This window comes from Marmota monax, unplaced genomic scaffold (genome assembly GCF_021218885.2).
Source record: "Marmota monax isolate L192 unplaced genomic scaffold, Marmota_monax_Labrador192_F-V1.1 WCK01_AAM20220418_F8-fsc00019, whole genome shotgun sequence".
Classification (NCBI taxonomy): Eukaryota; Metazoa; Chordata; class Mammalia; order Rodentia; family Sciuridae; genus Marmota; species Marmota monax.
In genome coordinates, this window is record NW_026695242.1 from 9,961,325 (window position 1) to 9,985,701 (window position 24,377).

The 24,377-nt window shown below is 38.0% G+C and overlaps 2 protein-coding genes and 1 pseudogene across 2 annotated transcripts in view; 2 read left to right on the forward strand and 1 right to left on the reverse strand.

Moving 5' to 3' along the window:
- The window catches only part of Dna2 (DNA replication helicase/nuclease 2), a 39,522-nt gene extending 24,005 nt beyond the window's left edge, over nt 1-15,517 (forward strand). The window contains exons 14-21 of the mRNA XM_046419829.2: nt 476-700; nt 7,830-8,023; nt 8,666-8,755; nt 8,845-9,049; nt 10,592-10,681; nt 11,101-11,283; nt 13,291-13,437; nt 14,435-15,517. Coding sequence (XP_046275785.2) covers nt 476-700; nt 7,830-8,023; nt 8,666-8,755; nt 8,845-9,049; nt 10,592-10,681; nt 11,101-11,283; nt 13,291-13,437; nt 14,435-14,503 — 1,203 coding nt within the window. The 3' untranslated portion in view covers nt 14,504-15,517. The remainder of the gene's footprint in view (nt 1-475; nt 701-7,829; nt 8,024-8,665; nt 8,756-8,844; nt 9,050-10,591; nt 10,682-11,100; nt 11,284-13,290; nt 13,438-14,434) is intronic.
- Nucleotides 15,518-18,019: 2,502 nt separating this feature from the next.
- On the reverse strand, nt 18,020-18,602 carry LOC124076010 (large ribosomal subunit protein uL6-like; annotated as a pseudogene).
- Nucleotides 18,603-24,024: 5,422 nt separating this feature from the next.
- The window catches only part of Rufy2 (RUN and FYVE domain containing 2), a 43,607-nt gene continuing 43,254 nt past the window's right edge, over nt 24,025-24,377 (forward strand). Inside the window, exon 1 of the mRNA XM_058577970.1 lies at nt 24,025-24,238. The gene's annotated coding sequence lies outside the window, so the exon portion shown is untranslated. The remainder of the gene's footprint in view (nt 24,239-24,377) is intronic.

Below are 24,377 nucleotides of genomic sequence, written 5' to 3' on the forward strand. Positions count from 1 at the left end.
TTTTCATATCATTAATTTTCTAAGCAGTTGTAGAGTAATAATCAATGATGGCAGCAGATATTTATTGGTTGAAACACTTGTGCCACGTACAATTAAAAGTTTACATGTATTCAATTATCAGTTATATTATTAATAACATACAGTAATAATGCCATATAATTTTTGAAAACATTTTGGCCTTATAATTTTTTTAAGTTACTTGGCTTAGTTCTTACATATACTTCCTATTGAGCTTTGTAATTCTATGTAAAAAATATAAGCATGTTAAAAATTACCTGAAATGGGGGCTGGTTTTGTGGCTCAGTGGTAGTGTACTTGCCTAGCACATGTGAGGCCTTGGGTTCGATCCTCAGCACCACATAAACATAAATAAAATAAAGATATTGTGTCCACCTACAACTAAAAAAATAAATATTTTTAAAAAATTATCTGAAATGTAAAAGTAATGCTTATTTTCTTTCTTATCCTGTATTAGGTAAGAATCCTCTATGCCTGTGGTTTTAGTGTTTTGTTGACCAGCTATACACACTCTGCTGTTGACAATATACTTTTGAAGTTAGCCAAGTTTCAAATAGGATTTTTGCGTTTGGGTCAGACTCAAAAGGTTCATCCAGATATCCAGAAATTTACAGAAGAAGAAATTTGCCGATCTAAGTCCATTAAATCCTTAGCTCTTCTAAAAGAACTTTACAATTGTCAAGTAAGTACAATTACTGTATAATGCTGATGGTAATTACTGTGGGTGGAATGAAGGAGAAATGATACTCTGGGAAATTAAGTCACATTGACCAGATTTACATGTGATTAATTTATATATGTGACTCAGAGAGAGTATATTAATGTGTAGCTCATTGTTTCCTACAAAACTGGAATGAGTTTTTTGGTTATTACTCAGGAATGCCTCCTTCTAGAAAATGAGTAATAATCAGGATGTTTTAGTGAGTTTGAAACAGAAGTCTTGATACCTAAGTCTTGTGATAAGTATTTAGAGACTTTGGTATAGAACCTAATCTTTATTTTTCTTTCTTTCTTTTTTCCTAATTTTTATTTTATTTTATTATTTAATCTCTATTTTTAGTGGGAAGTTTTTATTGATATTTTTGTCTTTAAAAATCACCTAAAATTAGCCAGATGTGGAGGCCAGCCTTAGCAACTTAGTGAAACTTTGAGGCTCTAAGCAACTTAGTGAAACTTCGACTCAAAATAAAACATCTAGGGATATGGCTCGGTGGTAGAGTGTTTCCCAATACAAAAAAAAAAAAGAAAAGAAAAGAAAAAATCAATTCCTAGTTTAATTTTGTCTTTAAATTGGATTTAATAGGCTCTTCAGTCAACTCCTTTGTCCAGTATTAATACAGTTTTGCCTAAATCTATAGCAATTATTGAAATTATTGATGAATTTTGAAGTGATTTAAGATGAAAAGGTCTGATTGACTTTGTGTGTGTGTGTGTGTGTGCGCGCGCACGCGCGTATTTTGCTGGAAATTGAACCCAGGGCCTCAAACCATTGCTAATGGTAGACAAGTGCTCTACCACTGAGCTATATCCCCAGACCTCCTGATGGACTTTTTAAGTTAAAGTTTGTATTTTGAGAGCTGGGGTTGTAGCTGAGTGGTTGAGGACTTGCCACCATTGAGATTGGTGAGGCCCTGGGTTTAATCACAGCACCACAAGAAAACAAACTTTGCATTTTGAGGTAATTATTGATTCACATATAGTTGCAAGAAATAATGGATACTGTGTTCCATCTATCCATTGGTAACATCTTATAGTTCTGTAGTATATAACTAGATGGTTTTTTTTTGTTGTTGTTGTTGATAGAACTTTATTTTATTCATTTGTATGTGGTGCTGAGAATTGAACCTAGTGCCTCACACATGGTAGGTAAGCATTTTTCCATTGAGCTACAACCCTAGCCCCTATAATTAGGTTCTTGCCATCAATATAATCTATGCTCTATCACCACAAGGATCCCTCATGTTGTTCTTTTTTAAGGACACCCTTTTCTCTCCTCCCAATTCTCCCTAACAATAACAACCACTAATCTATTCTTCATTTCTATATTTTTGTCATTTAAGAATATTATACTGTGGGCTGGGCTCATGGCTCCATGGTAGAGTGCTTGCCTAGCATGTGTGAAGCACTGACTTCGATTCTCGGTACTGCATATAAATAAATAAATAAAATAAAGGTTCATCAACAACTAATAAGTTTTCTCTGATAAGTGGATGCTGATCCAAGGTGGGGTGGGGGAATAGGGAATAATGAAGAACTTTAGATTGTAGAGGGGAGTGAGGGGAGGGGTGGGGTTTGGGGGATGGGAAGAACGGTAGAATGAGGCAGACATTATTACCCTATGTACATGTATGATTACACTACTAGAGTGACTCTGCACCATGTACAGCCAGAGCAATGAGTTGTGCTTCATTTGTGTTCAGTATGTCAAAATGTATTGCACTGTAAAATAATTAATTAATTTTTAAAAACTAACAGAGATTTAAAAAAAGAAAAGAATGTTACATTAAGGAAATCATACCTTTTGGAGTTGGCATTTTTTATTCTGCCTGTTATCTGGATATTCATCTAGATTGCTCTGCAGGTTGTTTGTTTCTTTTTATTGTTGAGTATTGTTCCAAAATGTTTCTCTGCTATAAATTCCTGGGAGTGCAATTTCTGCATCATTTGATAGCTGCATGCTTTTTGGAGGGTAGTTCTTGTTGAACTGGGAATTGAACCCAAGGCTTGGTGCGTGCTAGGCAAGCACTTGGCCCCTGAGCTACGTCCCCACCCCTGCATGTTTATATTAAAAAAAAAAAATACCAAATTACTTTTTACAGCATCTGTAACATTTTACATTCCCACCAGCAATGTATGTGTGATCCTTGTCAGCCTTTGGTGGTGGTACAGTTTTTTGTTTTAGTCATCCTGATAGGTATATAGTGATATCTCATTATGATTTTATTTATTTAAAATTGATATATGAGGCTGGGCACAGTGGTGGAATCCTGTAATCCCTATAGTTCAGGAGGCTGAGGCAGGAGGATTGCAAGTTCAAAGTAACCTCAGCAACTCAGCACTAAGTAACTTAGTGAGACCCTATCTCAAATTAAAAAGGGCTGAGGTGTGGCTCAGTGGTTAAATGCCCTGGTACTGGGGGCAAGGGGGATGGAGGGAGAGAGGAAACTGATACATGAAAGTCATGCATATTTATAGAAGATGTTTTGATACATCTATGCATTCTGTAATGTTCAAATAAGGACAAACATTTTTCTCTTCATTTATCACATCTTTATGGTCAAAACATTCCAAATCCTCACTTGGAGGTTTTATCCATAGTTACCCTACTGTGCACTAACACGCCAGGACTTCTTGCTGGCATCTAACTTTACCTTATACCTATGGATCAGCCTCTCCCCATCTCTCCTTCCCCTCTACTCTCCTCAACCTCTAGTAACCAACATTCTACTTGAAACTTCTGAGATCAGCTGTTTTAAATCACAAATAATGAGTAAGGTCATATGCTAAAGATCTTTCTGTGCCTGGTACTTAACTTAATGACCTCCAGGTCCATGCATGTTGTTGAACACTGTGTTACTTTCTGTGTATGTACTACATTTTCTTTATACATTCATCAGTCAGTGGGTACTTAGGTTGTTTATATTTCTTGGCTATTGTGAATAGTGCTACAGTAAACATGGGAGTGCAGAGGTATCTCTTTTTATCTTTTATCCATTTTGGATAATTTATTTTTCTACTGTTGAGTTTTGAGAGTTCTTTAAATATATTCTAGATACCAGTCCTTTATTGGATATGTGGTTTGCAAATGATAGTTTCTTCCACTCTGTAGCTTGTCTTTTCTTCCTCTTCACAGGGTCTTTTGCAGAACTAAATAATTTTTATAAATCCCAGTATATAAATGTATTCCTTCTATAGATTGTGTTTTTGGTACTGAATCTAAGAACTCTTAGTCTAGATGCTGAGGGCAATATCCTAATTTTTTCCTAAGTTTTATAGTTTTATCTTTAACATTTAAGTCTGTGGCCATTTTTTAAAATATTTTATTTTATAGTTATAGGTGGACAAATATCTTTATTTTATTTTTTATGTGGTGGTAAGGATCGAACCCAGTGCCTCACTCATGCTAGGCAAGCGCTCTACCACTGAACCACAACCCCAGCCCAAAGTCTGTGGCCATTTTGAGTTTAATTTGTGCTGTACGGTGTGAGATTTAGATTGAAGTTAATTTTTTTGGCCTATGATTTTCCAGTTATTCCAGTACCACTTGTTAAATGACTACCATTCCTCCATTGAATTATTTTTGCACCTGTGTTAAAAAATTATTTGGGCATATTTGTGTGATGAAAAAATGCCCAACCAAATACTAGCACACTGAATTCAGCAGCATACTTAGGGCATAATATACCATAGCCAAGAAAGATATATTCTCATAATGCAAGGATTGTTCTACATATGAAAATCAAATTTAATACTCCATTTAGGGGCTGGGGATGTGGCTTAAGCCATAGCGTGCTCGCCTGGCATGCATGCTGCCGGGGTTCGATCCTCAGCACCACATACAAACAAAGATGTTGTGTCCGCCAAAAACTAAAAAATAAATAAATATTAAAAATTCTCTCTCTCTCTCTCTCTCTCCCCCTCTCGCTCTTAAAAAAAAAAAAATACTCCATTTATTTGATTCTTTTTTCTTTTTCTTTTTCTTTTTTTTTTTTTTGGTGATGGAGATTGGATCCAAGGCATTGCTTATGCTAGGTAAATATTTTACTACTTGAACCCCATTACCATCCATTGGCTCTTTTTTTTTTTTTTTTAAGAGAGAGAAATTTTAAATATTTATTTATTTATTTATTTATTGGTCTGTATATTTATTTTATAGTGAGAAGTTAAATATGCATGCAAATGCTGGGCAGACAACATATAAAAATTAATATTTATTTTTTAGTTTTCGGTGGACACAACATCTTTATTTTATTTTTATGTGGTGCTGAGGATCGAACCCAGCACCCCGCGCATGCCAGGCGAGCGCGTTACCGCTTGAGCCACATCCCCAGCCCCCCCCTTTTTTTTAATTTTAAAAATCTATTCTAATTAATTATATATCCATTTGCTCTTTTTGTTTTTAAGAGAGAGAGAGAATTTTTTAATATTTATTTATGTTTTAGTTTTCGCGGACACAACATCTTTGTTTGTATGTGGTGCTGAGGATTGAACCCTGGCCGCACGCATGCCAGGTGAGCGCTCAACCACTTGAGCCACATCCCCAGCCCTCCATTTGCTCTTAACATGCCTGTATTATTGTTTTGAAGTGAGTCCTTTGTAGATAGCTAGATCATGTTTTGCCAATCTCGCTTTTTTTTTTTTTTTTGTACCAGGAATTAAATCCAGGGGCACTTAACCACTGAGCCACACCCCCAGCCTTTTTATTTTTTCATTTTGAGACAGGATCTTGCTAAGTTAAGGGCCTTGATAAATTGCTGAGACTGGATTGAACTCTCAGTCCTCCTCCCTCAGCTTCCACAAGCCTCTGGGATTATAGATGTAGTGCCCAGCCATTCTGCCAGTATCTCTCTTTGTTTTTTAAGTTCACTTTTTTAAAAAATATTTTTTAGTTGTCAATAGACCTTTATTTATTTATATGTGGTGCTGAGAATCGAACCCAGTGCCTCATGCATGCTAGGCGAGCACGCTACCACTTAAGCCACATCCCCAGTCCGTCCCTAGCCCTTTTTAAAATTTTTATTTGGAGGCAGGGCCTAACTAAATTGCTGAGGCTGGCTTGATTACAGGCCTGCTCCACTGTGCCCTGCCCCATTTTCATTTTGACGTAGCTGTAGTTTTCCCCCCAGTCCTGGGGATTGAGTCTAGGGCTTTTTGTATGCTAGGCAAATGCTCTACCACTGAGCACAGTCCTCCCTAGGCCATTTTTAAACTCACCAAAAAAACAAACCATTAACCTTTCAGACTTTTTTATTTATTTATTTTTTATCTTTGTTTTATGGTTTTTTTCCTGTGGTACTAGCGTTGAACCCAGGGCTTTGCACATGTAAGGCAAGTGCTCTACCATTAAGCTACATCCCTAGCCCTGATCTATAGTTGTTTTTTTTGTTTTGTTTTGTTTTTGTACCGGGGATTGAACTCAGGGGCACTTGACCAGTGAGCCACATCCCCAGCCCTATTTTGTAATTTATTTAGAGACAAGGTCTCACTGAGTTGCTTAGTGCCTTGCTTTTGCTGAGGCTGGCTTTGCACTTGTGATCCTCCTGCCTCAGCCTCCCAAGCCGCTGGGATTACAGGAGTGCACCGCCAAACCCGTCTTGATCTGTTGTATTTTGAGGAGTATCTCTTTGAATAACTTTCAGTGATTTTTTTTTAAGGCATTATAATATATATATATATATATATATATATATATATATAAAATATCATAATTTAGTGATGTCATTTTGACAGTTCAGATGAAGTTGGAGACCCTTTACTTCCCTCTTCTGCTTATAATGTAATTATCTTAATTTAATTTGAGAACTTGATTAGATAATTATAAGTTTTGATTCAACAATTGAACATAAATTTGAAAAGCCTGTTGTTTTTATCTGTAGTTTTGCTTACTGTGTGTTTTGCTCCCTCTAGATGTTCCCGATTTTCTTTTTTATTATATCCTTTCTAACTTTATCAATTCTTTTAGGATGATAAGTCAACTGGAAACCAGTTCTCTTCATTTAAAAATTTTTTATTTTAAGAGAGGGTCTTAGTAGGTTTTTGAGTCTGTCTTTGAACTTGAGATCCTCTAGCCTCAGCTTCCTAAGCTGCTGAGATTTCAAGCGAGCACCACTCTGCCTGGTTTCACTTACTGTATTTTCAGTTCTAAAATTTCCATTTGTTTCTTTATTGTCTGTTTCTTTGCTGAGTCTTCCTATTTTTTTCATTTAATTTGAGATTTTCCTCGTTCTAGTTATAATGAGTGCGTTTTGATTGAAACTTGAGCATGTTGACATTGTGTTACTGAAGAGAGCTGTATGAGTTGGCTTGCTCTCTGCTGCTCTGGTAGGAGAAGAAGTTGTGCCGCCTCATTACTTAAGTGGGAGTGAAGTGCAGTCTCCCTGCCCACACCCCCCACCTCCCACCTCCATGGGAAGCCAAACTTCCCAGAACACTTTGGGGTGAGTGGTCTTGGAAGTTTGGCTTTCCATGTGCTCTCTATTGACATTGCGGAGATGAATGATGGCCTGATCCCCTGCTTGGCCTCCAGTACCACCCAATGGTTATTAGGGTGCCTTGTTACAGCTTGGAGGGCTGCAGTCTAGGCTTCCCACTCAGCCTTTCCTGGCACTAGGGGGGCTGGGGCTGTGGTTGTGGGTTTTTTCCCCCCCTCTGTTTGTTTCTTTTGTTTTTATTTTCAGTGCTGAGGATCAAATATAGGGCCTTGCACCTGTGAGGCAGGTGCTTTTTCACTGAGCTACATTTCTGGTCTAGGTTTTTGGAAGTACTTTGTGGGAAGAATAAGGAAACCTCGTGGACATTTTTAAAGAAATTAACTAACTTCTTGCCTCTTTAATGTTTCAGATTTGCATTTAGAAACATCTAAGCGTGATAATGCTTATGTTTGAAAAAATTTACTTGATTTTTTTTTTGTAGAAAAAAATTAAAACCAACTTTTACATGCTATAAATGCTTTAGAATTAAATAATATTGGAGAATTTTTGCTACAGGGGCCAAAAATTGGTTTTGATCTTTTAATTTCAAAAATGGGAAAAACCAAACTGTATTTCTTTCATATACTAAATGACTAATCTATTTTCTTCATTTGTTTTCAGCTTATAGTTGCAACAACATGCATGGGAATAAGCCATCCAATATTTTCCCGTAGAACCTTTGATTTTTGTATTGTGGATGAAGCATCTCAAATTAGCCAACCAGTTTGCCTGGGGCCACTTTTTTTTGCTCAGAGATTCGTGTTGGTGGGGGATCATCAGCAGCTTCCTCCCCTGGTGCTAAACCCAGAAGCAAGGTAGGCAGGTATTTAAGTTTTGTTATATTTTGATGTAATAGAGTTAGGCTTTCTCTGGGTTGTCCAGGCTGGCCTCTTAACTTCTGGGCTCAACTTCCTCTGGCCTTGGCTTCCCAAGTACCTGGGGACTATAGGCTCACACTAGCATCCCTATCTTTACATTTCATTTATTTATTTACTTATTTATTTGTTGGTGTCTGGGCGCAGGGTGTGAACCCAGGGGCATTTAACCACTGAGCCACATCCCCAACCCTTTTTATTTTTATTTAGTGACAGGGTCTCACTAAGTTGCTGAGGGCCTCACTGATTTGCTGAGGTTAGCCTTTGAACTTGCAAACCTCCTGCCTCAGCCTCCTGAGCTACTGGGGTTACAGATGTGCAACATCATGGCCAGCTTTAAATTTTAATTTTAAACTGGATTCTTTTTATTTTTTTTAATATTTATTTTTTTGGTCATAGTTGGACATACTACCTTTATTTTATTTTTATGTGGTGCTGAGGATCGAACCCAGGGCCTCGCACGTGCTAGGCGAGCGCTCTACCACTGAGCCACAATCCCAGCCCCAAAACTGGATTCTTTTTAAGGGACAATATTACTACAATGATAAGCCTGAATTTTATTTATTTATTTATTTTTGACAGTGCTCTTGGCATGAGTGAAAGCTTATTCAAGAGGCTGGAGAAGAATCAAAATGCTGTTGTACAGTTAACTGTGCAGTACAGAATGAACAGGTATTTATAACAGTGTCAGCAATAAATGTTTTTTAATGTACACATGTTCATGTACCAGAACTTAAGTTTGTGTTTTGCAATTCTCTTAGTAAAATTATGTCCCTAAGTAACAAGCTGACCTATGATGGAAAGCTGGAGTGTGGATCAGACAAAGTGGCCAATGCAGTGATAAACCTACCTCACTTTAAAGATGTAAAGTTGGAATTGGAATTCTACGCTGATTATTCTGATAATCCTTGGCTGATTGGAGTATTTGAGCCAAACAATCCTGTTTGTTTTCTTAATACAGAAAAGGTAAAAAATATTTTTTTCTTTAGTTTTACTGCTTTTGTTCTGTTATTTAAATTTCTCAGTTTCTATTAGTATACATTTCACTGGACCTTATCAGTAGAAAGGCAAAACTGATGTGTACTTCTCCCACTTCAACACAGAGTTTTTTCTTTCTATAGCCCAATATTTGGAGGAGGAGATTTATTTTGGGGGTTGATAGATGTCAAAATTAATCATTTTGTGGGAGAGGATTGAACCCAGAGGCACTTAACCAATAAAACACATCCCTAGCCCTTTTTATTTTGAGATAGGGTCTCGCCAAGTTGCTCAGGGCCTTACTAAGTTGCTGAGTCTGTCTTTGAACTTTTGATCCTCCTGCATCAGCCTCCTGAACTGCTAGGATTACAGGTGTGTGCCGCCACACCTGGCTTGTTTTATTTATTCACTTATTTATTTATTTTTGCAGTGTTGGTGATTGGAACCAGGTGCTGGGCAAGTGCTCTGCTGCTGAGCTACATGCCTACCTACCTTGTTTTATATAATGCTTCTCAACATTGAGTTGGAAGTTCAAATAAAAGTATAATTACCAGTTATGTATATGCATACTCCTCTAAAATAATTGTCTTTTGGGCCAGGGTGTGGCTCAGTGATACAACACTATTTCAGCATGTGTGGGGTCCTGGATTTAATCCCCAGCACCCCCAAAATAATACTTGTCTTGTTATTAAGTCAGATTGTTCCTAGCCAGCCTCAGCAACTTAATGAGGTTCTCAGCAACTTAGTGATACCCTGATTCAAAATAAAAAATGAAAAGAGCTGGGGATGTGGCTCCATGATTAAGTACCTCTTGATTCAATCCCTAATACCAAAAATTTAAAAATAAAAAAAAAAATGAGATGGGGGCTGGGGCTGGGGCTCAGTGGTAGAGCACTTGCCTTGCACATGTGAGGTACTGGGTTCTATATTCAGCACCACATAAAAATAAATAAAATAAAGGTATTATGTCCATCTACAACTAAAATAATATTTTTTAAGAAATAAAAAATAATCAAGGTTGCATAGGGATAATGTAGGTAAATAATGTGGATGATGTAAAGTATTCCTTAGAGAGTTATATCAGGTTTGGCAGAGCCTAGCACCCTTATTTTTTCCATTATTTGTATAAAAGGAGACAAGAAAATGTAAAAACTGATACTACAACCAGGTCTAAGTTTGAGTCTTGTGTCAGGATCTGTTGTGAGGCCCTGGGAAAATTACTTGCTAGTCTGCCTTTGATTCCTGTAAAAGGTAAGGTAATAGAGTGAATTACGTGAAGCCTAGCGTATGGTCAGCTTTCCTAGAGATTTTAGTCTGAACTGCACGGCATGTTTAAGTTGAGTTGCCCTCATGTTCCTTTTTAAAAGTGCTCATATTCATTTCTATTGATTTTTTTTTCCACCTTCACTTCAACAATATTTCTCCTGTCTCCAAACCCCAGCAGTGGAGTTTCTAAGCTACCTGCACACTTAAGTATTCTGACCTTTAGAGACTGTATTATAAGTGAACTACGTATTTTTTTTAACTTAGGTTCCAGCACCAGAACAAGTTGAAAAAGGTGGTGTGAGCAACATAACAGAAGCCAAACTCATAGTTTTTCTGACCTCAGTGTTTATTAAGGTAATTTAGAATTTTTAAGGCTAATCAATATTAAGGAGCAGAGTAATGAACTACTTACTATTAGGCTGTAGGAAATTTAAGATCTGGTTTTAACTCTTGTTAACATAGAAGGACTGAAGCCCCATTGTTTTTGCTTCATTTGGAGAAAATTAATTCAAGATGTGTTTTTTAATAAGGACATTTGGGTTTTCCATCTAGGATGGTTTTGTCATTCTAATCATGTCACTCTGTGCTGTAGTTAATGTGATTGGGCATTGGGAACTTTTACACTGGGATGGGTTTTCTGTGTGCTCTTCTTTTGTGGGGTAGCACTTTTTAGTGGCCCATAAGCCATTATCTAGTATCCTTCATAAATCTCTAAAAATCAAAGGAATGAAAGTCAGGATTCTTCATTTAAAACTGTGTCCTTTTTTGTTTAGGCTGGATGTAATCCCTCTGATATTGGTATCATTGCACCATATAGGCAGCAATTAAAGATCATCAACGATTTGTTGGAACATTCTTCTGTTAAGATGGTCGAAGTTAATACAGTAGATAAATACCAAGGAAGAGACAAAAGAATCATCCTAGTGTCTTTTGTTAGAAGTAATAAGGATGGAACCGTAAGTTGATTGTATTTGCCACTGACTCGTTGGGGAATCAGTCATAGTCTCTGTCTTCTCTCTCTTTCTGTAATTTTTTTCATTTGGGGTCCAGGGCCTTGTGTGTGCTAGTCAAGTCTTCTACCACTGAGCTACACCTCTAGCACTCTCTTTTTAAAATTGTGGTTAAAAAGAAAAATGAAATTTACCATTATAATCTTTTTTGGAGAGGAGCAATGCTGGGGATTAATTAAAGTCAGGCATGCTTTACCGATGAGCTGCATCCCCAGCCCTTTCTATTTGTTTTTTAAATTTTGAGACAGGGTTTCCCTAAGTTGCTTAGGGCCTCACTCAGTTTGTGGTCTTGCTCAATTGCTGAGGCTACCCTTGAATTTGCAGTCCTCCTGACTGTAATCCCCTGGGAGTATACAACCACAGTGCCTAAGTTCCCTTTTCATTTTATATTTTAAAACAAGATCTTGCTACTTTGCCCAGGCTGGCCTTAAAGTTGGCCTTCCTGCCTCTGTCTCTTGAGTAGCTGGGACCACAGGTGTATGCCACTGTTTCTGACTCCATTTTAACCATTTTTAGGTACACAATTCAGTAGACTTAAGTATATTCATGTTGTTGTTAAAGAGATTCCAGAACTTTTACATTTTGCAGATCTAAAATTCTGTACTCATGAAAAACTCTCCATTATGCCCCACTTCAGTCCTATAACCACCATTCTGCTCTCTGTCTCTGAATTTGACTTTTCTGGGTATAAATGAAATCAAACAGTATTTGTCTTTTTGTGACTAGCTTATTTCACTTGTGTTCATCCATGTTGTAGCATATATCAGTATTTCTTTTCTTTTTTAAGTGTTCCCTTGTCTATACGTACCATGTTTTATTTATCCATGGATGGACATTTGGATTGCTTTCACCTCTCGGATATTGTGTTTGAGGCTTTGTGGGTTTTTGTTGTTGTTGTGGTTGTTTGTTTGGGGCATTGGGCATTGAACCAGTGGCACTTGACCATCAAGCTATCCTCGCCTTTTTGTTTTTTATTTTGAGACAGGATCTCACTAAGTTGTTCAGGCTGGCCTAGAACTTGCAATGCTCTTGTCTCAGCCTCCCAAGTTTCTGGGATTACAGGTGTGTGCCACCACACATGGCTAGGCATTTTAAACACAGAGCCTTCCTTATGTTCTTTGACGTTAAAGATAATTACAGATTTTATTTTATTTTGTTTTTTGTTTGCATTTTTATCCCTTTATTTTTCTTGACTACCTGATACATTCTTATGGTCTTTAAAATATGTATAAAATCTCCTTCCTCCTCTACTGCTCATCTATCTACTCAGTTTTTATATTAGAGATACTCACATCTTTTTAGTTTTTTTTTGCAGTCTTCTAGATAATATTCCAGACTTTGCTTTTTCTTTTTTTGTTTTTTAAATTTTAATATTTATTTTAGGAGAGAAAGAATTTTAATATTTATTTTCTAGTTTTCAGCGGACACAACATCTTTGTATGTGGTGCTGAGGATCGAACCCGGGCCGCACGCATGCTAGGCGAGCGCGCTACCGCTTGAGCCACATCCCCAGCCCCAGACTTTGCTTTTTCGACTTAAAATATGTTAGAAATCTTTCCATGTGACTACACAAAGGAGGGGTTTAATTTATTTATTTATTTATTTTCAGTTTCGTAGTTGCCAGTATGTATAGACGTGTTGTATTTACTCCTCTATTTTCACAATTTTAATTACTATTATAAACATTGCTACAGTGAATGGAGATAGCTTTAGTCCTTTTTGTTACTTGTAATTAATAATTTTAAAATGTGCCTAGGATATCACAACATAAAATATTTGAGGTTGGCAAGTTTTTCTAGGTGCCTAGAATTGTCATTGTGTTGATAAATCTTTTTTATAATTTATATTTTAAAAGTAGGGAAATACTTCATGATAAGCCAAGTTCTTTGTCAAAACAAACTCAAACATACAGTGTAAGAAAACTCAAAGAATTTAAAATTATTTATTTGACAGCTTGGTGAACTCTTGAAAGATTGGCGGCGTCTCAATGTTGCTATCACCAGAGCCAAACATAAACTGATTCTCCTGGGCTGCGTGTCCTCACTGAAGCGCTATCCTCCTTTGGAGAAGTTATTTTGTTATCTAAACACAGAAAAATTAATATCCTTTTTGTTATGTATATGGTCACATTGAATTGTGCTACTGTGAGTACTTTATGTCCTTATATAAATTAAGACTCAGAGTCTTACGTTTTCCATGGGCATATTTCAAAGATCTGATTCAGCAAAGGAAAGAGAACAATTTTCAGGGAGTCATGTAAGCCAGTAGTGAAGTAATGAGTTGATGGAGAGGGATAGTTTCTGAATTGAGAAACAGAAAAAAGGAATGTGATCCATTGTCCTACAAATCGCAGGTGTAGGAAAATGGGTTATCCCTTCTGGTTCTGCAACTCCAAATTTATAACTTTGTTTTCAATCCAAGGTAAAATATTACATTAAAAAACTGAGCCAGGTGTGGTGGCACCTGTAATCCTGGCAACTAGGGAGGCTAAGACAGGAGGATTGCAAGTTAAGGCCAGACTCAGCAACTTAGCAAGGCCCTTGTCTTAAAACAAGAAATAAAAAGCGCTGGGGATGTGGTTCAGTGGTTAATCCCTGGTACCAAAAAGAAAAAGGGGGGGGGGGGGGGGGGGGCTGGGGTTGTAGCTCAGTTGCCACTCAGAGCACTTGCCTCGAAGCGTGAGGCCCTGGGTTCAATCCTCAGCATTGCTTAGTACCTCGCTGTTACTGAGGCTGGCTTTGAACCTACCACCCTCCTGCCTCAGCCTCCAAACCACTGGGATTACAGGCATGTGCCACTATGCCCAGCACATTCCATTATTTTTTACTTTATGGATATAATTTGTTCCTGACGATTGAACTTGGGCTTCATGCATGTTAGGCAATGACTCTACCATTGACTACATCCCTTGCCTTATTTTACAGTCTTAGATTAAAATATATAAATCTTATTGCCTCAGTGTATAAGTATCCATAGAATACCATAAGATCTTGACATTTCTTTGTAGTAAACCAAATCACAAAATGTGAAATAATGTCATGAATGTTTTTGTGCAATTTCATACTGTGTTTAGTATATCTTCCTTAATTTGTCCTACATCATTGATCTCCCGTCAAGAGAACATGAAAGTCTCTGTAACATTTTGGATGATTTTCAAAGAGGATAAAATGCTGTTTTCCTTGCTTTTTGATATATGGACAGTGTCTCTTGGCTCGTGTCTAAGATTCATAATTTAGCTTTGCTATAAAGGCTGTGTTTGGTTAAACTGTGAAAATGACTTTTATCCAAAGGGAGGAAACGCAAGTTACATGTACTCTGTGCAGAGTTCCAGATTTTTGTTTTCTATTTTTTTTTTAATCTTATTAACATAAAATTCTATTGCCATACAAAATCCAGCACTACCTTTTTACCAGTACAGATGTGCTCCAAACTTTGGAAAGTCTAAATTTATAGGTATGATAAATTCATTTTTGTATGACCTAGATAAAGAGTTTGAGGCTGGGCGCGGTGGCGCAACTTGGGAAATTGGGAAGCGGCTCAGTGGTCAAGTGCCCCTAAATTCAATCCCTGGTACCCGACCACGCCCCCCCCCAAAAAAAAAATTGACAAGATTTTTTTACCAATTTTAAAGATGGATTAAATTTTGGATCTAAGCTTTATATTTTTAAGTCTAAAATTTCAAAACTAATTTGATTTATAGATTCAGTCATAAGAATTGTATCTGCAAGTTGGGCACAGTGATGCATGCCTATAACCCCAGCAACTTAGAAGGCTGAGGCAGGAGAATCCCAAGTTCAAGGCCAGCTTGGGCAGCTTATCAAGACCCTGTCTCAAAATATAAAAATGGCTGGGGGTGTGGCTCAGTGGTATAGTCCCCTGGGGGTTCAATCTCCCCATCCTCAGTATCACACTCACAAAAAAAGGTATAGTCCCTATTTTCAATTATTCTGTTTGTTTACCTCTTTGTTTGGGGGCATTATTAAATTTTCCCTTTTTGTATAAAGATACCGCAGAGTGATTAATTGTATATATGATGACAGAGTTTAGCCTTAGGGTATCCATCTTCTGGAGGAAAATTCTTTCTATTGAGTGTTTTTGTTTAATGAATGTTAGATATTTTTAAAATTATTGCTTCTACCTTTGAAATTCTTATTTAATAAATTGTTTTTTACTGATGGACTTTACTGTGTCATACATTATTAATATTGACAAATCCAGAAACCAAGGAGAGTTAGGATTATAGAGAGATTCCTGAAGGATGCACAGAGTGGACCTGATCATAGACAAATCATTGATCTGACAGGGAGGACTGCAGAGGACGCTGTTACGTATCATGAAAATATAAGTCAGGAAGGAATCTAAGATGATTTCAGTTCCTGGGAGTGAAATGGATCAGAAAGTTCTTTGGTTTAGTCAAGTGGTTGCTTCAATAAAAGTTTGTACGGCCTGAGAAGTAAAGCTTCAAGAGGAGCCTGGGGAAGAGTTCCATGTTTCCTTTCATTTTGGGATCTCCCTTGGTCTCCAGATCTCACCATTTAGGGGCTGGAGTTGTGGCTCAGCGTAGAACGCTTGCCTGGCATGTGTAAGGCACTGGGTTTGATCTTCAGCACCACATAAAAAGTAAAATAAAGGTATTGTGTCCATCTACAACTAAAAAAAAAATTTTTTTTAAAGGTGCTATGAATTGGAGGCGGGGCATAAATTTGAGGTTCAGATCAAATCGTCAAAGAACTAACAGTGCCTGTGCCCCACTCCATGCTCAGGGCCCAGAACAGGTGGCTACCAGTCACCAGTAACAGTAGTCTCATTGGTTCCTCACTTTGTGCATTTCTAGGTCAAAAGCACTATTAATCTAGAGAAGGCTTTTCTTATTGTTGGGTTAAACACGAACCAGTTTCTGGGAAAACTTGCAGTGCAGTGAGATAAGTTCTCTAAAGGAATGTGGTAATGAGGGAAATGGGGAGGGGGAGCTGGCCATTCCTCTTATCTCCAGAACTTGGGAGAGAATCTAAAGAGAGTCACCTTGGTTGTAAAGTAAAGGAATGTGCTCATAAAACACCTCAAGAAAGCCTCCTTCGCACTGTGCACGCAGCCTGTCATTTACTCCTGCCTGTAGGCACAGCGAGGCCCTCCACTGCATCCTGGCCCAGTGCTGCGGCAGAGTCGGTCAGTATTACAATGTCTGTTCCTCTGTTACCATTTATGTAACTCTATGCAGTACCAAAGACTTTAAGGTGCCACCTTCTCCAAGGGTGCTTTTCTGATTTTTTATCCCCTTTCTACTGTAATAGTATATATGTGTTGCTTTATGATGTCTACATTTTAAAAATCAGCAGTATTAATAGTAGCATGCTGGGCTGGGGATGTGGCTCAAGCGGTAGCGTGCTCGCCTGGCATGCGTGCGGCCCGGGTTCGAGCCTCAGCACCACATACAAAGATGTTGTGTCCGCAGAAAACTAAAAAATAAATATTAAAAAATTCTCTCTCTCTCTCTTTAAAAAAAAAAAAAATAGTAGCATGCTTTAAAATTTACCAACATTTCTCATAGTTATTCTCTCAATTGAATTAAGCCCTGTGAAGTATCTAGCATAGATATTCTGGTTTAGTTAATGACCTTGGCCAAGTCATTGCCAGATCCAGATGTTCCAATTAATAATTCAGCAATATTCACAGCCATTGTGTGTTCCCCATTCAGTGTTTATATATTTTCCAGGTGCTATGCAAATGTTTAGAAGCATTACAATTGTCATTGTAAGAAAATCGAATCTTGGGCCAGCTCAGGATACAACTGAAAGCTCTGTGGTGTGATGTGACAAGCTGGTCCACCTGAATTTAGTGGACTGATTTGGTGATTAAAAAGACAGCTTTTGCTGGGCATGGTGGTGCCCACTGTAATCCCAATGGCTCAGGAGGATTGTGAGGCCCTAAGCAATTTGGTGAGACCCTGTCTCGAAATAAAATGTAAAAAGGGCTGGGACCACAAAAATAGGAAGTTATACCCCATGTATATGTAATATGTCAAAATACCTGCTACTGTCATGTATAACTAAAAAGAACAAATAAAAAATTAGAAAGGGCTGGGGATGTGTCTCAGTGGTTAATCACCCTGGGTTTAATCCCCTGTACTCCTGCCGCCCTGCTAAAAAAAAAAAAAAAGAGAGAGAGAGAAAAGAAAGTGTTTTTAGCTCATAGGGAAGCCCATCCAATTCACACAAGTCACTACTGTTAAAGTGATTGGGACTCAACCCTGGGAAGATTGAACCAAGATATACCCAGGGGATTAAGTCTTTCAATTCTTGTTTGGATATTGCTTTGGCACATGAAAGATTTTTACATTAGTTTTTTAACCTTATTTTATTTTTTTTATGTGGGGTTGAGGATCAAACCCAGTGCCTCATACATGCTAGGCAAGTGCTCTACCACTGGGCCACAATCCCAGCCCCTTTACATTAATTTTTAGAAACTGTTACTATCTGTGTTTGTGGGTAGTGTACTAGGGATAGAAACTTTGACTAGCATTTTGTGATTTAATTAAGTATACTCCCTGTACTTAAATATGTCACTAGGGATGGAACCCAGGGGTGCTTTACCACTGAGCTATATCTCCAGCCCTTTTTAATAGAGATCTTTTATTGCATCACTGAAATATCAGATTGACTCCAGGACTGTGTTTCTGTGGCTGGAACACTCTTAGATCTTATTCATCAGCCTGCTGAAGTGTTCCATTTTCAGAAACATAAATGCCATCCCAAAATTTTCTGATATCCTTGTTTTTCACTGTTGGGGCTTGCAAAATTAAAGCAGCTGGAATTTGAAACAAGTTCAATGTCATTTCCTTCAAAGATTAATTCATCTTTCTGAGCTTGAAACACTGAACAAGCAACACCTGTCATCATCCGAACCCTGAGGATGTATTTTTCACCCAAGAAATTTCGGATTTCAATAAGAGACCCATTCTCCTCTCCTGAATAACAACGTTAATAGGACGTAAGCATAGACCTCATCTTGTCACGGAAGCCCAGTGTAACACCCTGATCATGTTCTCTACATGACCACAGATCATTCGAACAGTGGCCAGTTCCCTTCTATTTCCCCACCATTTGTCAACCCGTAGCCTCTCTTTCTTTGCTGAGGTCTACATGGATATGACTGAAATCCCTCCAGAGGGTTCCTCTTGGGCCCTTCACAATAACTGTGAGTGCCTTCAGAGTAATGTTGACATTTTTTAGAATGTTGACAGTCTGAATGCTGAGAATGGTCTTCATTCTTACAGTAGATGTGGCAAAGAGTGAACGCAGGGGATCTTAACCACTGAGCCACATTCCCATCCCTTTGTATATTTTGTTTTGAGACAGGGCCTCACTACATTGCTGAGGCTGGTTTTGAATTTGTAATCCTCCTGTCTCAGCCTCCTGAGCCACTGGGATTACAGGTGTGTGCCTATATTTTTTATTTTGGGACAGGGTCTCTAAATTAGTTTAGGCCTAGCTAAATTGCTATGAGTGGCTTCAAACTTGCTATTCTCCTGTCTCAGCCTCAAGAATCACACTGAGATTAGAGGTATGGGGATTGTAGTCATGAGCCCGCTATGATGAGCTTTTCAAAATATTTTCAAAGAGACAGAAGTAGAATAGTACAATGAACTCACATACTCATCACCCACATTGAGCTGTTGTAGATTTTGTTGCACTTATTTTCAACATCTTTTATTTCCTGAGTTATTTTAAAGCAGACATTTGATTTTTTACTCCCTGTACTTCAATATGTGCTGACTTTTAAAAAATTAATATTTTTTATAAAATGACTAAGTTTAGAAATCCAAAGTCTTGAGGCTGGGCGCGGTGGAGCATGCTTGTAATCTCAGTGGCTCGGAAGGTGAGGCAGGAGGATCGCGAGTTCAAAGCTAGCCTCAGCAAAAGCGAGGCGCTAAGCAACTCAGTGAGATCCTGTCTTTAAAAATAAAATACAAAATAGGACTGGGGATGTGGCTCAGTGGTTGAGTGCCCCTGACTTCAATCCCCAGTACCAAAAAAGAAAAAAAAAAAAATCCAAATTCTTGGGAAACAGGGGTTTAGCTCAGTGGTAAATGCATATTTACTATGCACAATGCCCTGCATTCAATCCCAGCATGCATGCCCTGCGGCACCACACTATGTCCCCCTTATCAAAAATCTAAATTCTTACTTTCTGATAAAGGACTCAGAATAGGTTAGTACCCTCTGCTTCAATCCTACCAAGAGTTTGTAAACACATAGATGACACCGAATTCCAATTCTGCTTAATACAGGAAGCTAGAGTATCTTGTAGAACAGTGGTAGAATACTTAACTTAGCAAGCAAGTGACCCCAGCACCCAAAGAAAAATAATTTACCCTATAGGGGACAATTGGTTTTCTTTCTTTTTTTTTTTTTTTTTTTTTAAATACATATGACTAGTTGGGCACAGAGATGCAAGCCTATAATCCCTGTGACTCAAGGCTGAGACAGGAAGACTGCAAGTTAAAGTCCAGCCTGAACAAGTTAGCCAGACCTTGTCTTTTATTTTTTATTTTTATTTTTTAGTTGTAGATGGATACAATATCTTTATTTTATTTATTTTTTATGTGATGCTGAGGATCCATTCCAGTGCCTCACACATTCAAGGCAAGCGCTCAACCCTTGAGCTACAACCTCAGCCCCCGGACACTGTCGTAAAATAAAAATAAAAATAAAAATGCTCAGTGGTAGATGGCCCTGGATTATATGCCTAGAGGCACAATAAATACATACATACATACATACATATATACATACATACATACATACATACGGCTGGTTTTGTTTTGTTTTTTGGTACTGGGGATTGAACCCAGAAGTGCTTAACCATGGAACCACATCCCCAGCCCATTTTTTAAAATAGTTTATTTAGAGACGCTGAGCTGCTTAGGGCCTTGCTAAATTACTGGTGCTGGCTTTGAACTCAAGATCCTCCTGCCTCAGCCCCCTCAGTAGCTTAAATTATAGGCGTACACCAGCACATTTGGTAGCTGTTTTAAAATTAAACTTCTATTAGTTACCTGTGAAGTCCCTAGCAGAAAAACAACCTATAAAATAAAGCTCTTTTGCATTGTTTTCATGGTTCTATTAAATAATTATGGGCTGAGGATGTAGCTCAGTGGTAGAGTGCTGGAGTGGTAGAATACCCTAAATTTGATTCCCAGAACCAGCGCACCTCAAAAAATATCTTAAGGGAGACTTCATGGTGCAAAGGTTGTGCATCTGACTCCAGACCAGAAGCTTGGGTGTCCAAATAATTAAATATGTAGTAAAATTTTATTTGCTTTTCTAAATTCCCTTTGAATATAAATTCCTGCTGCCCGATTTAGCACACACCTGTAATCCTCCCTACTAGAGAGGTTGAGAAGATGGGAAGTTCAAGGCCAGCCTCAGCAACTGAGCCAGGCAACTTGACTCTGTCTTTAAAAAATAGAAAGGGCAGGGCAAGTAGCTCAGTGGTAAAGTGCCCTTGGGTTAAATTCCTGGTTCAAAAATAAATAAATAAATGTATGGGATGTAGCTTAGGGGTAACAGGTCCTGATATGGGGTTTGACCAAAAAAAGAAATTCCTTCTTTAACCTGTCATTTGGAGAGGATGAAAATGAACAATCCAGTAGCATCCCAGTTTTTTTTTTTTAATATTTATATATTTTTAGTTGTAGGTGGACACAATACCTTTATTTTATTTATGTGGTGCTTATGATTGAACCCAGGGCCTCGCACATGCGAGAGGAGCTCTCTACCACTGAGCCACAGCCCCAGTATCACAACTTTTTTTTTTTTAATTGGGATCTCATTATGTTGTCTAGACTGGACTCAAACTCCCAATCCTTCTGGCTCAGGCTTCCCTATAGCTGGAATTGCAGAAATGAGTCACCATACTCAGTTCTTATTTCAATTTTTTTTTTTTTTTGTGGGGGGTGCTAAAAATCAAACCCTGGACCTTGTGCATGCTAAACCATAATCTCAGCCCTGAACTTTTTTTTATATTTATTTATTTTTTTAGTTATAGTTGGACACAATACCTTTGTTTATTTATTTATTTTTATGTGGTGCTAAGGATTGAACCCAATGCCTCCCACATGCTAGGTGAGCGCTCTACCACTGAGCCATAACCTCAGCCCCTCAGCCCTGAACTTTTTTTTTAATATTTATGTAGTTGTAGATGAACATATAGTATCTTTATTTATTTTTTTTATGTGGTGCTGAGGATTGAACCTGGTACCTCACCCATTCGAGGCAAGCACTTTACCACTGAGCTACAGCCCCAGCCCTGCACTTTTAATTGCCAGATAACAGTAGACCAATTTAGACTTTTCATGAATTTTAAACCCTGTGAAACACTATCAAATGTTCATTTTGAGTTTATGAAAATGGTGACTATTTTTGTGCTGGTTAAAATTCTGGTTCTGTGACACTGGGCAGATTATTTACCCTTTCTGAAGTTAGTTTCTTCATCTGTAAATTGGGTGTAATTCCTTCTGGTAGGGTGATTTTGAAAGCCAAATGAGATTTCAGCCTAAAAACTGACCTGCTCATATATGTTCATTGATGGATAAAGGAGATCAACATGAAATGAAAACGGTACAGTTGACTGTACATAAGGACCTATCTCACATTATTCACAAAAATCAATTCTGGATGCTATAACAGACCTAAATATGAAAAGCAAAGCTATTCTCTCAAGATTTTCATGCAGCTGGGGTAGTGAGGATTTCTTAAACAAGATACTAAAGCGTAAACCATAAATGTAACTATAAGAAAATTAAAGCCTGGTACAGTGGTGCACATCTGTATTTCCAGTGGCTAGGGAAACTGCAGCAGTAGGATGGCAAGTTCAAAGCCAGCCTCAGCAACTTGGCCGGGCCCTAAACAACTCATCAAGTCCCTGTCTCTAAATGAAATACAATAAAGGGCTGGGGATGTGGCTCAGTAGAGTGTCCCTGAGTTCAACCCCATTACCCCCCCCCAAAAAAAAGAAAAGAAAAAATGGCAACAAAGAAAGAAAATTGGAATGTATAAAGAGAAAAATCAGGCAAAAAAAATAAAAAATAATTGGAATGTATAAAGAGAAAAATCAGGCAAAAAACCCCCTCATACTGGCAACATATAACTGACATCAAAGTAGTATGTAGCATCTTAGGAAAATCATACAAGCCAGTAAAGAAAAGACAATACAAGAATGGGCTAAAGACCTGAACAGTTTCTTGGCAAACTTGGATCTCCAAGTAAGTAGAAAATATGGGCAAAAGTGCTCAATGTTATTAGTAATAATGATAAATACAAAATAAACTCACCATACAACTGCATATTCACAAGACTGGAAAACAATTGACAATTCCAAGCACTTGAATGGACATTAAGCAACTGAAAACGTTAAGTGCTGGTAGGAGTGCAGATTGTGGAAAAAGTTTTGAAAACACTTTGAATTTATCTGGTCAGTTTAAAGAAAGGTATACCCACATTTCCAGGAATTCCAGTTAATCATATGCCCTTGAGACTTTTAGTACATGCACTGAAGGATGGATGTGCACCTTGAAAACAGTCCAAAGTGGAAACTCTTTGTGGACTTGGATGAATCTCAAGAACATGGTGATGTGCAAAAGAAAAAAGCAACAAAATTACTCAGTAGTATGCCAGTTGGAAGCGACATTGTTTAGGGGTACATACTTAGGTGATGGTGTTATACATAAAAGCAAGAAAATTCTTCTCATAAAGATCAGAATGGTATTTAACTCTGGGGGATGAGTGAGACTACGGTTTAGGGGGATTTTCCTGGGAGGGTGACTCTGTTCTAAGCTTGATGTGGTGATGATTACTTTATAGTGATTCCTTAAACCATATATGTAGTGTATATATATGGTTTCAGTGTGTGTGTGTGTGTGTGTATACACACACACACACACACACACACACACATATATATATATATATATATATATATATATATATATATATAGTGTATATGTATGGTTTAAGGAATCAGTATAAAAGATATCTATCTATATACTATACGTTTTAAGGAAACAGTACATATGTTTTATACATTTTATCCATTTATGATTATCTCACAATAAAGAAAATTTAAAACCACAAGAAGCGTAACGGAACTTTATAGTAGCCAAATTGATAAAGAGAATTTCAATTTCACAAGATACCAGGTCTTTCAAGTTCAGTTATAATCTGAACTGCTACAGATCTGACTAGGTAATAGATTACTTTTGCTGGGTGCTGGGGTGCATGCGACTGAGGAGGCTGAGGCAGGAGGTTCTCAAGTTCAAGGCTCAAAGCCAGCTCCAGCAGTTTAGCAAGACCCTAAACAATTTAGCAAGATCCTGTCTCACAATAATAATAATTATAATAATGGCTTAGGGGCTAAAAACTCAAACAAAAATACATTAACTTAAAAATAATTACTTTTACTTTTCCTGAATTGACTTGACTTAAATCTAGTGTCTGTCATCTGAGCATTGTTTTATTTTTAAACATATTTATTTATTTAGTGGCACTGGAGATGGAACCCAGGATCGCTTTACGACTGCACTACCTCCGCAGTCCTTTTTATTTTCTATTTTGAGTCAGGATCTTGCTACGTTGCCCAGGCTCCTCCTGCCCTAGCCTCCCCAGTCGCTGGGATCAGGCGTGCGCCATCGTGCCTAGCGATGTTCTCATTTTTCCGCTCCCCGAAGGAGAAAACGCTAGTTTTCCCTCACACCTCTCCTTGATCAATGAGACCGTTGCTCGTGACACCTTATAAACCTGTGTGTTTCCTGATTTAACGACGTGATTTGGAGCGGCCTACCTAATTTCAGTGGGCTTCTACCTACTGTGAACTGCGTCATGTTTTCTACATTCCCTGGTCCTCTGTGAGTTTGAGAAGGTGAAAGGAGAGGGGTCTGGGCCAGCCCGTGGGCACGGAAACGTCTGCACGTGCCTCGAATCCCCCGTTAAAATCCGGGATTTGGGCTCTGGCGAGGCGCCGGGACGAGAAGCCCCGCCGAGGTC